This window comes from Podarcis gaigeae, assembly GCF_964106915.1.
Source record: "Podarcis gaigeae genome assembly, chromosome: 6".
In the NCBI taxonomy this organism is placed as follows: Eukaryota; Metazoa; Chordata; class Lepidosauria; order Squamata; family Lacertidae; genus Podarcis; species Podarcis gaigeae.
In genome coordinates, this window is record NC_139682.1 from 30939945 (window position 1) to 30954674 (window position 14730).

Sequence of the window (14730 nt, forward strand, 5' to 3'; positions counted from 1 at the left end):
AATATAATGAGCACTATATCTACCGTATTTTTTGCTCTATAACACGTACCTCACCATAACACGCACATCGTTTTTAGAGGAGGAAAACAAGGGAAAAAACATTCTGAATGAAACAGTGGATGTATCATTTTTGTGCTTCATGCTGTGGCCACAGACATGTGATCTGATGGTGAATTTGGGGTGACCCAATGCAAAAATCCTGAGAATTCCTGTGGATCCATGCTTTGTAACCACGTTTTTGCACCATTGCAGCCCCAGGCAACAGTGGGTGCGTGATTTTTTTGGTGCAGGCTGTAGCCATGGACATGCTATGTGATCTGATGGTGAATTTGGGGTGACCCAATGCAAAGATACTGAGGATCCACATGGATCCATGCTTTTTAACCACGTTTTTGCACCATTGCAGCCCCAGGCAACAGTGGGTGCGTGATTTTTTTGGTGCAGGCTGTAGCCATGGACATGCTATGTGATCTGATGGTGAATTTGGGGTGACCCAATGCAAATATCCTGAGGATCCATGTGGATCCATGCTTTTTAACCATGTTTTTGCACCATTGCAACCCCAGGCAACAGTGGGTGCGTGATTTTGGGGGGGCAGGCTGTAGCCATGGACATGCTATGTGATCTGATGGTGAATTTGGGGTGACCCAATGCAAAGATCCTGAGGATCCATGTGGATCTATGCTTTGTAACCACATTTTAAGTGGGGAGCAAAGGAAAAACAAAGAAGGGACATGAGAGGGGTGTGCAGAGAAGCAGCTGGCTAAGAATGCTGGAGAGGGATTTAACGGGAGGGAGGAAAGAAAGGCAAAAGTTTCCCCCCACCCAAGCCAGCCATATCTCTCTCTCTCTCTCTCTCTCTCTCTCTCTCTCTCTCTCCCTCCCCCCCTCTCTCTCCCTCTCCCCCAGCAGCACCGGAGCACAGAGAGGAATTAGAAGGAACGACACTCTGCTTTCCCCTCTGCTTGCCTGGAGGGGAGGGGCTTTCCCTGCTCTTTGTTCCGCTTCAGCAAACACAGCAACGAAACAGAGGAGGGTGGGCAGTAAGACCCTGAGGCAGAATGCAGGAAAGCAGCCACTTCCTCTTTTCAGGTTTCCCTTCTCCGTGAAGCGCAATTTGATTTTTGCCTGATTTTTCGGCTCCAGGGACCACACATTCACTCTATAACATGCACAGAAATTTCCCCTTCCTTTTTAGGAGAAAAAATTTGTGTGTTATAGAGGGAAAAATACGGTAACTAAATTTCTGCCATGCAGCACAGCTTGCAAACCTGTGGTCCTTCAGATGGTGTTGGGACTCCCTTCAGTACCAGCCAGTATGGCCAATAGTCAGGGATACAAAAGGTAGTCCAGCAACCTCTCGAAAGCCATAGGTTCCCCATCCCTATCATAAAAGAACAGTGCAATTAACAATAAAATACCAACAAACATAGCCATATAAGCAACACACAGTCTTACAAAAGAAAGAAAAAAGCTTTAAAATTATTTCAGCATCGAATCAAACCATAACATCATAGAAACTATAAATGAGAAGGTTGTTCTAAACTAATGGGTCTTTATAGCCCTCTTAAATGCCTGTAATGATGAGACTATATGTACTACAGGGGAACTACAGGTTTTTTATACTCACTTCTTTGTCTGTTTTCAGTAAACTCTCACTGCCAGCTGCCAATGGAGCATTTAAGACTTGGCCAAGGGGACGCACAACAGCATTTGCCACTTCTCTCCCCACATTGTCAGGATAGCTGTGAAGTACACTGGTGTGACCCTTATCATTTTGAAGTACAAGATGTAGGGACCTCCACTCTGAGTACATAATGCCTCTATACTGCAGAGTAGACTGTACCTGGAAGGGGGGGAAGGAGAAAACAGATTTAAAATTAATTTTAATTGATATTACTTTGGTTGCAAAGGACACTGTTTCCACAAAATATAGCCATGCATATTGCAAACACTTGGCACTAAGAAGTGCAACCCTTAGCCTAATGAAACATATAGTTTTTCATGTGCAGATGCGTATACTGCAGTACAGAAGTTGCTGTTATTTTGCCACCCCTTGAACTTTTATCAGCTGACATAACTCTTCCACTCACCATGGTTTATTATTTAGTTTGCTTTAGCTGGAAAGCAGAACCAGCAAGCCTCTCTGACACTTGAGAATGTGCTTTTAATAGTTACTTTCCATTTTTATCCAGATTGTAACTTTGGTTCCTATTATGGCCACTGGAAACAGTTCATGCAACTGACAACACTGGAGTGCAATAATATTATTGTAGTGTCAGAGTGTACTGGCACTTCTTTCTCAACTATCGCTCAGACCAACAAAGAGCCACCTCTCATGAACTGACTAGTACACAGAAGCTGCTCGAAACCTCTTCCATGCAGAAAAGCCATGCACTTCCACAAGCTTGCCATGGTGATTGGGTCTCATCACACATTTTAGCTTCACATTACTGAAAAATATTCAGAAGAGGGAGCACAGAAAAAGGAAGAAGTTGAACCTCAAAGAGAAAGCAGCGCACCATGTATCCCAGGGAGGCAACTCCAAGCACCCCACACGAAATAAGTGCATGCTAAGGAGCAGGCTAGGGTTAGGAGATAGACTTCATTCTGTATGTTAAGTCAGTATTGCACTTGGGGAGGCAGTTGCACATGACCTGCCACATTTACCTTGGTTCTTCTCCCCCTTACTGCTGCCCTGGGTTTCCGCCTTCTAGCCACAAAGGCCTATACAAGTAAACCCTTCTCAAAGGCTAGAAGGTGCACCCAGTTTAGTTGCCCACAGTGAAGGAACTTCAGAGAGACTATATGGGAAGATGCAGTTGCTGCCATATTGAGACATGAATGAAGGCTCTTTTGTGCTGTTTTCACTCTACATATGTTATTTGAATATTTCAGTTGAGGGGGGTTGTGGTTATTTTTGCTTTTGATGTGGTTTACTATATACCGTTAGCCACTTTAAGCCATCTCCACTGGACTGGGAAAATGAAATAGAAATTTTAGTATAATGTAGATATAGAAGTGGAATATTTATGAGGTGTGGTATATAAATGCCATAAATAAATAAAGAGCTGCTTTGTTTTGGCTTTAAGCCTTAGAAGAAACACTAGTTAATAGTTCAGGAAAGCTATTAAAATGGGATAATATGGCAGTGAATTTGCTGTATACAGACAATGTTGGAATAAAGGCACATTGTTTCTAATAGAGGGCTGCATATAAAAGCTATAATGCATGTGGAGCATAGCCTACACCAGGGGTCTTCAAACTACAGCCCGCCAGGCTCCTAAATCTGGCCCGCCTGGCCATTGCAGAACCCACCGCGAAGCTGTTGAGGAGACTCAATGCGCTTTGGAGAGCTTGCACCATGATGGCTTTAAGCAGAGCAGGTGGGAGGGAAAGAGGTGGGTCAGGATTTCCCTCTCCTGGCCCTGCCTTCTGGCCTGTCTCTCCCCATGTATGTCCACCTCCCTCGATCCCAGCCACCATGCTGCTCGCTTGCGCCCTGCGCTCCACCACACTCTCCGCTGTGGCATGCCGCCCGATCCAGCCCCGGCCTCTGTTGTCCTTGCAGTCCAGCTCGGAGGTCCCAGCCTCCTCCTCCTCCAGCCAGGCTCGCCCTCTGTCTCCTGCGCCTGCAGTGGCCTCCACACTGATGGTGAGCTACGCACGGAGGGCAGGGAAAGGGGGAAGAAGGTCGCTCGCAAGGACCGCAGGGCTCCTGCGCTTACTCAAGAGGAAGCCCCCCTTGGGGCCGCTGGGGATTGCGTCCGAGGAAAAAGACAGCCACCATCATCCTAGCAAGTTTTTGTCCTGGGAAAAGTGCTCGGGGGCTGGGATGCGATCCAAGGCGCGCTTGCTCGTGAGGAATCCCCTTCAGCATTGTGTAGCTCACGAGTAAACGTCTGCCTGCCATCCAAGAGGAGCCCAGGCGGAGGCAGGCTTTGGAAAAAAAATGGTAATGGGTTCATCTGAATCCCACCCCACCCCTCAGAAGCAGGATTTCCATCCCACATTTTTTCTCCCAGGAGCTCAAGGTCTGTGGTTTTTGCCCTCCGCATTTATTCCCCGCAACCCCCAATGAGACACGTTCAAATCAAGCAGCCTCACTAATTTCTATGCATCTCTCCCCTCTGAGACATTTCTTAATCTCAGGAACCATGCACTCAAAATTGCAACCATCTTTGGCAACACCTATGTCTGTGAACAGACTTTTTCTCAAACGAAACATGTGAAATCTCCAACCAGATCCGGACTAACTGATGAACACTTGCATCACTTGCTACAACTAGCAGTGAGAAATATGGAACCAGATATTGACCATCTCATTAGCCAAAAGCAGGCCCATACTTCCCATTGAAATACTTACAAGTTTATGATTCAAGTAGGTAGCCATGTTGATCTGACGCAGTTGGAAATTATTATTTTTTAAATACATATAAGTTTATGTTGATTAAAATCATTCTTGCTTTTAAATATTGTATTGTTTTTCCTGTTTTTTGTGCACTACAAATAAGATATGTGCAGTGTGCATAGGAATTCGTTCATATTTTTTTCAAACTATAGTCCGGCCCCCAACAGTGTCTGAGGAACAGTGAACCGGCCCTCTGTTTAAAAAGTTTGAGGACCCATGGCCTACACTATGCTAGACATGGTTTGTGCAATGATCAGCAGAACCTCATGAATGATGCATCCTATCGATGGAAAATGTAGCACAGTGACCAAATGTATTACAGTAGGTTATATACCTGGAACTTCACAAACAGCTCAACTAGTCGTCTTGTGTTTCACGTGCTTACGCAAAAGGATACCTCTGTGATTCTGGTAGTTAAGTAGCGTGTACACATGCTACATTAAGAAAGCCTGTCTCAAAAAGTACTAATAAGTTGTGTCCCTTCAGTGCCAGTCACTATGTTGACATAAAACTGGTTAACTTCTAAAAATGGAAGTGGCAGAACTCAGGAATCCTTGGAACTTGCATCTTCCGATCTGGAAGCGCCAGCCCCTAATCCCAAGTGTATCTAAGCCTGCTCACTATGCTTGGCCATGTATATTAGAGAAGGAAACGTATCAGAGGTACTACTTCCCCTACAAGTCTAAAAGAAAAATCTGCAGTAGTGAAATAGATTTTCTTCTTCTCTTGAATAGATGTCTATCTTCCACTCAGCACAAAAAGGAAAGAGTTGACAGAAAGTGGCCTTTCAATCAGGACTGCCATAAAATTGGGAGATGTATATAAATAACATTTATCCAAAGGGGTGGGGGTGGGGAGCTGAACTAAAACCCTTTAGCAGTATAACCTCCTCCCACAAATATATTCTTTCACCTTTGTCACAAACAGAGAAAGTACTGTACTCAGAACAAAGCTGATACATTCAGAAGGATATCCTCTACTCCCACACACTTCCTAAGGAATCAACTTTTATTTCCTGGACAAGAAAATGGCTTACAGCCAGAAATTTCCTGTGTGGAAGAATAGGAAACAGTCACATGCTTGCCACATCTCTGTCAGAAGGACTGTACATTAGGATGGTAGACATTCCAACTAGTTCAGGATAATGAAGTATAAAATGCCGTCTTCTGACAAGGAGAGAGCAATCCCACATCCAGAGGATCACTAAGGAGCAGGAGTAGACTTAGAGCAAGAATATTCATTTGGTCCAGGGTGGGGGAGGAAATTAAGACATTTACTGGGGGGGGGGGGGGTTTAAAAAAAAGTTTCTTCTGCTTTGTACTTGCTGTCCTACTTGCAACCACTTCTTTTGGTTTTCATATGCATTTCTCAGATGAGAGGAGTCAGTTGTAGACAGGAGAGCTAAGCCTGTCATCACCTTCTCTCTTTGAAGCCAGCTACTGTGATCCTTGAGTCTACAGTTGCCTCATTCTTCTCCACTCCCACTCTTATTCTTAGCAACTTCAATATCCATATTGACTCACATTCTGAATCTTGTTCAGCACTTCCTCACACAAGTTCTTTTGCTTTCACCCATTCTTCTATACACCAATTTATTTTGCGTTGGCAAAACAAGACTACAGCCTGCCTTAATGTCTGCTAGACCTCAAGTCAGTTTACCAGTGGCACAGAATGAAATGCCACTCCACCAGCCACCATTGAGCCAAGTGCTCCATAAACTGTATAGCGTGCTCAGACATTTCCTAAGAACTCCAATCTGCTCAGACCAATGGTGGCTAGAGGAAAGGAGCTTTGTTCAGCATCATTACCAATGGTAAACTGGGCTGGGAGCTGGAGCATAGCATCACAGTGCTGGGCAGGGCAGAGTGGTTTAAACCTCTCCGCCCAGCTGAGCACCACAATGGGAAATAAAATACTCCATGCTCCTCTGCTGATCTTCACAGATCAGCTGAGCTGCAGGAAGGCAGAGGATATGCAGTGTGATCATGCCATGTTTGGTCTAAACAGCCCTGAGTGGAGGGTGTGACAATGAGGAAATGTGACCCTTGGACCAAAAAAGGTTCATCACCCAGTCTTAGATCTTGCAATATGAAGAAATGAATTGATTGTTAGTCTTCATTCTGCTCGTTTTCCTCTCTCAAATCATTTTGTTTGCTTTAATTTCTTCCATTTAATTTTTCCTCTAGGGCTGTATCCAACACTGTGCACTAATGCAACACGTTTTCCTCTTCCTCCCCCTGTGCATCCTAAAAATATGCTCCAGAGAGTGCTCCAGCTGTCTGAAGTGGATTTGAGAGTTGGGGAGTGGGGAAAGTTCTGCTGCACAAGCAGAAGTTTGCTGCACTAGCAGAACTGCAGTGTTGGACATGTCCCAAAGTTTCTGAACCATTTGAGAACTTCGTTTTCTACACTTGGACATGTGTGGGATCTCATCAGTCTTTTCTCTTGCAATCTCCTTATTCTGCAGTTGTGTATTTTGTGTTCTGAATGGTCACACATTAGACTATTTTGCTCTGGTTTCCGTCATACAACTAATATTCTGCTTTAGCAGTCTCCCTTTTTATCTTATTTTTATTCCTACATCAAAGCTGCTGAACATCTCTGCAAATCTCAGTAACTCCACTCATTATGAATTCATGCGTTCATTCTGCTCACGTGCTTTAATTCTAAGCAATATTACTCATCTCGCCTTATTTTTATCAGTAAAAGTGCTCTCTTTAACTATGCTCTACTTCGTTGGGTTGCAATATTCTGATATAATTCTCTGTCACTCTTGCCGAATCTTCATCCTCCTTTTACTATTCTCTCTATTCTGCTTCTGACAACATTCTTCTTTAGTTAATCCCACCACTACTTTTTTACTTTATCCAGTATATCTCTTGTTCTGTCCCCACCTCCCTGTCCTTTTCTCCATTTCTTTCTCTCTTCTGGTGTTGTTCCCTTTGCTTTTATATACGCTATGCTATTTCTCCTGATACTTTAAAAAGCCTTCTGAATCCTCCTCCTCCCTAGAACTGTTATTCTTTTTCTGTTCTCTCTTTCATTCCTACACTTCAACAACCAATGCCTCAGCTTTGTTTCTCCAATTCCCCTTTTGACACTTCCCAATCTGGTTTCTGCTCTGTGTAAACTGAAGTTTTAAAACTGCTTTTCTGTTTAAGGTATCCTCAAAATAGCATACAATAAAACAAAGTTAGCAGAATTTTCAAAAACCATAATGCTTTATTAAGAAAAGACAGACGAGATAAAATTTTGAGCAGAACAAAATGAAGCAAAATCAGCCACAGAAAAAGTCAGCCGCATCAAAACTACCAAATACAGGAGGGGCAACTAAAGGACATGTTAAAGGACAGAAAACAGTGGTGAAAAATTAATAGGGGAAGGAGGAAGTTCCAGAGTCTGGTTGCTACAACTGAGAAGGCATTGTAGAAGAAGAAGAAGAGTTTGGATTTGATATCCCGCCTTTCACTCCCTTTAAGGAGTCTCAAAGCGGCTAACATTCTCCTTTCCCTTCCTCCCCCACAACAAACACTCTGTGAGGTGAGTGGCGCTGAGAGACTTCAAGGAAGTGTGACTGGCCCAAGGTCACCCAGCAGCTGGATGTGGAGGAGCGGAGACGCGAACCCGGTTACCCAGGATTACGAGACTACCGCTCTTAACCACTACACCACACTGGCTCTCCACATTGGGAATGTTCCACATTCCCAACTGCACTTCCCAGCCACAATAGTAGAACACAGAAAGGACCTCCCCAGGAACCTCAATAAGTAGGTGGGATCATTAGAACATGTAGTCCTTTAAATATGCTAATTATAAATTGGCTAAGCCATAGGACAAACCTTGGTTATAGTTCATGGTTAGTCTGAAGGGAGCTTAACCTTCAGATGACACGATAAGCCACACTATGGCTTAGCACAGCACTGCACAGCAGTGAAATGACTGGAAAGGAGCAAAGTGGCCAGAATCTGCTCTGTGGGAACCACTAGGTTTATGCTTTACCATTATTTGGCTTAGCATGACATGCAACGCAAGCCCATGTGCTTCTCTTCACGGTCTTCCTTTACTGACCCAATTAAGTTTCAATTTACAAGTATTTTCCTGCTCTTACCCCTTATCTGTCTTAGTTACTTTTTCCTTTCTCCCTTCATTCATGAAATGATAATATTATTAAACCTTCATTTCCTTGTGCCATTTCCTGTGCAGATGCCATCTCTTTCACTCCTCCGGCCCTTGATGCATGGAATTCTCTCCTCTCAGCAAGCATCCTCTTGTCCTCCTTTAATATAAGCTCATCTCTTCTCTGTTGCATTTCCCCCCTGGTGTCATTCTATTTTTATACCCTTCTTACTGTTAGGCTAATTATTATACAGGTTTTACTGTAACTGTTGGCTGACAGAAAGAAAACACCAGCAGAATAGGGAGGCAGGCAAGTATCAATACTCCCCACCCCCCTGCAGTACCACACATCCCTAAATCTGTTCTGAAGGGTTGGGGGACTCTTTAAACCCAATTTAGGGGGCATTGCAGCAAGCAGGGAGGGAATTATTTCCCTCCATGCCCAATTGGTGTACTACTTGTGTAAGCAGACAAGATCTATTGGATGCCAACAGATTTTTCTTCACTTTAAGGTTTGTACACTACACATTAATTCAACTTTAGAAATAGGCAGAAATAGAAACATAATTCATCTTTATTAGCTAAGCTGAGAAGTGACCAAGCACATGCATGTAGTCCAGTCTCTCAGTGTGCTGTAGTTTGGTCCCCATGGCACCCACTCTTGCTGTACCACATTAAGTTAACTGAACATAGTTGCCTGTTTTGGCAATGGAAATGGTCATTAGCAGATTTCAAATAAGCCAGGAACCTAAAACTGTATTTTGAAGTTAGTCTAGAATACCACCTCATTCCAAACTAGGCAACGTTTCCCATTTCATATGAAACAGGCAACTATGATCAATTGAGCACTTCCTGGCTCACTATGGTACACCAAGAATGGGAGCCATGGGGCTAAGTACAGGGCAAGAAGGTCTGTGCATATTGAGCCATGGTATTATCGTCCAAACACAGCCACTGTTAATTTGTTCCCTAACATCCAAAATCCAAACATCAGTAATTATAGCCTAATGGAGAATTTAATAATGTACTGAAATATTGTGTGTCATCTTGCTTCCTTGGCAACCTCTTCAAACACGTAACATGGATGGAATAGGAAACCTATGGTCCTATAGATATTGTTTGACTCCAACCCCATCAGTCCCAGCAGCACGGCCAATGTTCAGGGATGGCAGTAGTTGTATTCAAACAACATATGAAGGTCCACACTCCACAGGTTCCCCATTGCACACTTTGGGGGAACTTCACAGAAGGCCCAAGGACAATTAGCGCTATGTACTGAAGGGCGATCAGAGAGCCAAAAGAGCTTGAGAAGCAGAACGGTTGAGACCCAAAAGATAGGAAAGAAGAAAGAAGAGGATGGAGTTTAAAAAACCCCAAATACCAGCAGACCCTGTACTAACACCTAAAATTCTTAACTCCCCAGTTCTAGGAGGAGCTTTAGAGCAGGGAGCTGGTGAAGAGGACCAGTACATTATGGAGAAGTTGATGACATATCTTGCACACAGAGCTGTAGGAGAGGCTACTCCATTATTATTTGATTTGTATTCCTCCTTTCAACCTGAGAGTTCCCAGGGCAGTTGATGTGAAGGGAGGCAACAACATATGTAACTTACTTGACCATGCCCAAAGCTTCTCCAAGTCCTACAGAATAGTTTTGGTTGTGTGTGGGGGTTTTTTTTTTAAAGTATTAAAGATTTAATTAAATCTGCTGGCTTTTTCCAAACAAAATTTGTAGAGCCTTGAGGGCAAGCCAAGTATTTTCTTTTCGGAGCTGGTTCCTTTGGGCTTTGAATGTAAGCCTTTCCTATAGAACTCACCTAAGGAACATTTTAACTACTACTATTTGTTTATTATTGTTCCAATTATATTGGAGCCAGGATAGTATTTCTAAGCTTTTAAATCTCCATATATAAGACCAAACAGAGCCACTCACTTCAATCCTAAACATATTTACCAAGCAGTCTGTCTGCTTGAAATCAACAGACTTCACACAACCCAAACATTTACATATGTATAATATAAAAACAAAAATGTAGTAAGAGCAGAAATACAACCTTTTTTTGTGAATGCCTACCGAGATAAATGGTTTCGTACACCTTCAAGAAGGCAATGAGATTAACAATGTACCTCTTGGAAATGGGTAATACTTAGGGCTATTACAGTATGGACACTACTTCTAGTCTACCCACAAAGGGAAGAGGATCATAGGAGCATGGGATCTACAGAATGCAGACAGTATGGAGGTTCAAAACAAGAGGGGGAGTCTCTCAAGTATTTAGGTCTCAAAAAATGAAAGGCTTTAAAGGGCAAGTGACAGAAGCTTAAGCTGGACACAGATGCAAACAACAAGCCAATGTATTTGCCACATCTGTTGAATATGCTCCCACTTTCCTGTCAGGAAATTAGTAGTGGCATTCTGCACAATAGTCTAACAGGCAGATTCACATAATTGCATTACAGTAGTAAACCTTACATGTTACAAAAAGCAGATAAATAAAGCAAGATAACTGACCTCCAAATGTGCACAGCCTACGCGCTAAACATAATTGACAAAAAGCATTCCCAGCTTCCAGCTTATCTGGGGTCTTAAGTTTATAATACAAGAAATGCATCCACATGTTGCATTATTTTTCTCAAATGCTGAGTTTTTCTTATATATTTGCATAACTGTTCTATTGTCCTTGTTCATTATGTCTGCTACCATTATGCTTACAGAAGAATAGTGCTCCAGAGGATTCCTTACTTAGTGCATTGTATTGTTATGGGAGGGGAGGGAGTATGCAAAAATGCCCCTTCAGCACCACACCATAAAGGTAGACACCTTCCCCATTCTCTTACAAAATTTTACTATGGTATATTGTGCTCCCAAACAAAGATCTCCTTTTTGCTCTTCTGCATTTTCACATAACAAGAACAATGACACATACTCTCTGGTATACTTATTTTCGATCTGCTTCATGTGGAGTTTTTTGTTCATAGATGTACAACCCCACTGCTTTGCCACAGCAGAAATACCACAACTGCATGTTTTTGCAAGAGCAACAACCCCACCCCATTGCTTTGTATTTTGATATTTTGAATGTTTGTTGTAAGCTGCTTTGGGCACAGCTCACACATATATTCAGAATGGCATGTAGACCACTGAAGGGATATAGAGTGGGAAGAAATGCTATTCAGCTAATCCACAATAATTATCTTAAGTTACTTTATGTATGGTCTTTCAAGAAGTGTTACTATTCCGAGTACTTTTTCCGATTGGGTTGTTGAGGGCTGAAAATGGCATATGTGCACATGATCTGAGCCTATAATTTGCCAGGTTCTTAGGTTAATTGCTGCATTTTTACTTTTATTTTTTAGAACTTCAAAACAAAACATAAACCAATATATAACCGCATACAAATTCATAGGTATTGTGGGCAGGATTCTACTTCTACTTTCATAAGGACTTCTACTTGCACAATGAGGCTTTCTCCTCCTGCCTATGAAATTGGCTTGGGGAGGGTCAGGAAAGCCCCCAGAACTGCATGGGGGGGAATACAATACTTGCACAGATAGAACAATCAGAAGAGTGCAACACTGAATTCTTTTTTATGAATATGTCCGAGGTATTACATTACCAGGTTTTGAAAAGCAGTCCTTTTGCAAACCTGTTTTTTTTTTGTAAAAACAGGATCTTCATAGCAATAACTTTAAAAAACAACTAAATTGGGGAAATCGGCGAGTAGAGTAACTGGCTGTGTGCCTTCAGGCATGAGACAAAACAGCAAAATCCTGTCAGTAAGAGTATAACTTCTAGCTTCAAAGAAGCCAGGATTTCAAGTTAGGTTTTCAAACAACTAGGATGAAAGGCAGTAAATACACAGACTGGATTACAGACTACAGCTGCCCCAAATGGAATGAGACAGCCGTCCCCAGCATCTCGCCCTCCAAATGTTTTCAGCAAAAACTCCTATAATCTGTGACTGTGGCTATGCTGGCTGGACCTGATGGGCATGAGGAGCCAAACATAACAGGAGACCCACAGGTTCTGCTCCCCTGCTTTAAGGGAATAAACTCTTTCCACAAACAGTATTAATACGTAGCATTTATACATAGCGCTTTTTTCAAAGTGCTTCTCGCACATCAGTGTTGCCGATTTTTACAACTCCTCTGTTGCAAAGCACTATAATTACCCCTCTTTTTTGCAGAAAGCTGTGGAGTGCAGAAAGGTAAAAGCAGCAACAGGCGCAAACAAATTCATGACAACACATGGCTCCATTTATACCTCAAGTCCCTCTTGATAACATGCCATCAGTATAGTTTCCATCCACCTGAGCTTGACCAACAGTGTCAGCATCTTTGCCTAATAAACATGTGTCTCTGGCTGTTTAAGTTTAAATCCTGCTACCTATTTCCGAGTTGGGAGAAGAAGTGAACCCAGAATTTGCCAGCTGGCCAACCTTGCCCAGCAGCAACAACAACTACAAACTGGAGTGCAATCGTTAACTCACTCAGGCAGCTGCTGTAGGGGCTCTTCCTCGAGAGGGTGGGAGTGGGGAAAGGGATACTGCTTCGCCTCGGCAGGGCCTAGCTTTGCTTAAGCGCCCCACGGGGGGCTCCAGGATCCACCGGAAACAAGAGCAACTCCTCTCCCGCAGGGAGCACTTTCTACCAGGAGCGGTCTGCCGGGAAAGAGGAGCTGCTTCCCGGCCAGGGACAACCGTGCACACCGTTGTGGGAGGCAGCCCGGAGAAGAGCCCCCCGCTCCGGCTACACCCTCCCGGGAAAGGAGGCGGCAGCATCGGGCGTCGAGGCCTCCAACCCGGGAATAATAAAGGAGCAAGGCAGCCCGGAGCGCAGAGGTCAGAGCGGGTGAGGGAGCGGGCCCAGCGAAGGGAGAGCGCGTCGTGGGCCGTGGTTCTTTTGCGGAGGGGGGGGGTCGCCTGGCCGCGCTTACCTGCACCAAGGGGGCCGGCTAGCATGTCTGGGGCAAAGGCAAGCAGCTCCTCCTTCAAGCTCCCGGTTCCATAGTGCCCGCAGTGGGTGAGGGGCGGGGGGTGCGGGAGAGAAATCGGACGCTGCGCTCAGGTCTCTCCGGACACTTCCGGTCGCGCCAGAAAATTCACACCCTAGAGCCCCTGTTTCCACCCTACGCGGTGCGCACGCGCCTTGAGAACCTTCCGTGCCGCGCGAAATAAGTCCTCATATTCCTCCTACGGTCGTTCTCCACCGGAAGTACGCGTGCGTGCGTGATATTTCCCTTGAAAAGCGGTGGGAGAATAAGGTGAAGGGAAGAATTTTCAGGCAGGCTTGGGCGGTGTGCGCATGCGCAATGCCGTTCTATGCTCATCCCTTTCGTTGACACTTTTAAAGGGGCCGGTTTCGTTTTAATTTGTCCTGCTGTTGCGTTCTTGTTGTTAAAATTCCTAACAATGCAATCCTGTGCGTACATGTCTACGCGGAGGTAAGCCACGCTGTGTTATTAGTGGTATAGGCATAAGGCCCCCAATACAGCCCACAGAAAGTTTTCAAATGTGCAGAATTCAAGCAATAACAAGCACCTTGCAAAAATTTAAGTCAGCAAAATCTCAAGGGTTTTTGTAAAAAAAAACCTCAAAAGCCATACTATCCAAGCTTAAGGACAAAGACCCCACCGCCACCCATGCACCCCCTAGAACAGTAGGCCTTTAATTAGAGATCTTGCAGGGAGCAAGAAGGGTCCTAAGCAGGTGGTGATGGAGCACAAGTGCAAAGGTTTGCCCCTTGAAGGACCAGACATAGTCCCCCACACAGGTTTTATGTTAGGAAGGCAGGAAGCCAGGATTTTTGTTAGGCTGGGGCCAGACATCTACCTGTCATTAACCTCTGTCCAGCTCTAGATTTGGAATGAAATGTCTCAACAGAAGTTGTTTTAGATTACTTTATATTGACTCCCAGTGCTCAGGAAAACCTGTCAAAGTCTCTACAATTTCTATTTTTAGTTAAGTATTTTTATTTATTTACTTGATAGCTATGCCCATGGGGCTGCCCTCTGAAGTCTCTTGTGCTCTGCATCCTCCTGTCATGATTTAGACTGGGCCTCTTTCCCACCCATGCATAGCTGTCAAGTGTCCCTTATTTGAAGGGACAGTCCCTTATTCCAGCGCCATGTCCTGCTGCTGTCCCTTATTGATGGATGTCCCTTAAATGATGTCCTTTAAATTTCAAAGCAAGCAGCTCCGCTC

The 14730-nt window shown here is 44.0% G+C and overlaps 3 protein-coding genes across 8 annotated transcripts in view; 2 read left to right on the forward strand and 1 right to left on the reverse strand.

Moving 5' to 3' along the window:
* Positions 1 to 13848, reverse strand: part of RALGAPB (Ral GTPase activating protein non-catalytic subunit beta) — a 57914-nt gene extending 44066 nt beyond the window's left edge. The window contains exons 1-2 of one of the 4 annotated variants that reach the window (XM_083746453.1): positions 13464 to 13848; positions 1631 to 1846 (exon numbers count right to left, since the gene is read on the reverse strand). In XM_083746453.1, the coding sequence (XP_083602579.1) occupies positions 1631 to 1816 (186 nt within the window). In that variant the 5' untranslated portion in view covers positions 1817 to 1846; positions 13464 to 13848. The remainder of the gene's footprint in view (positions 1 to 1630; positions 1847 to 13463) is intronic. The other 3 variants (XM_083746452.1, XM_083746451.1, XM_083746450.1) reach the window with 3 other exon arrangements.
* Positions 1 to 14730, forward strand: part of SLA2 (Src like adaptor 2) — a 247460-nt gene that overhangs the window by 163504 nt on the left and 69226 nt on the right. The window lies entirely within an intron of this gene.
* Positions 13065 to 14730, forward strand: part of NDRG3 (NDRG family member 3) — a 59305-nt gene continuing 57639 nt past the window's right edge. Inside the window, exon 1 of one of the 3 annotated variants that reach the window (XM_083746635.1) lies at positions 13065 to 13368. The gene's annotated coding sequence lies outside the window, so the exon portion shown is untranslated. Of the gene's footprint in view, positions 13379 to 14730 lie in introns of all 3 variants that reach the window. The other 2 variants (XM_083746628.1, XM_083746631.1) reach the window with 2 other exon arrangements.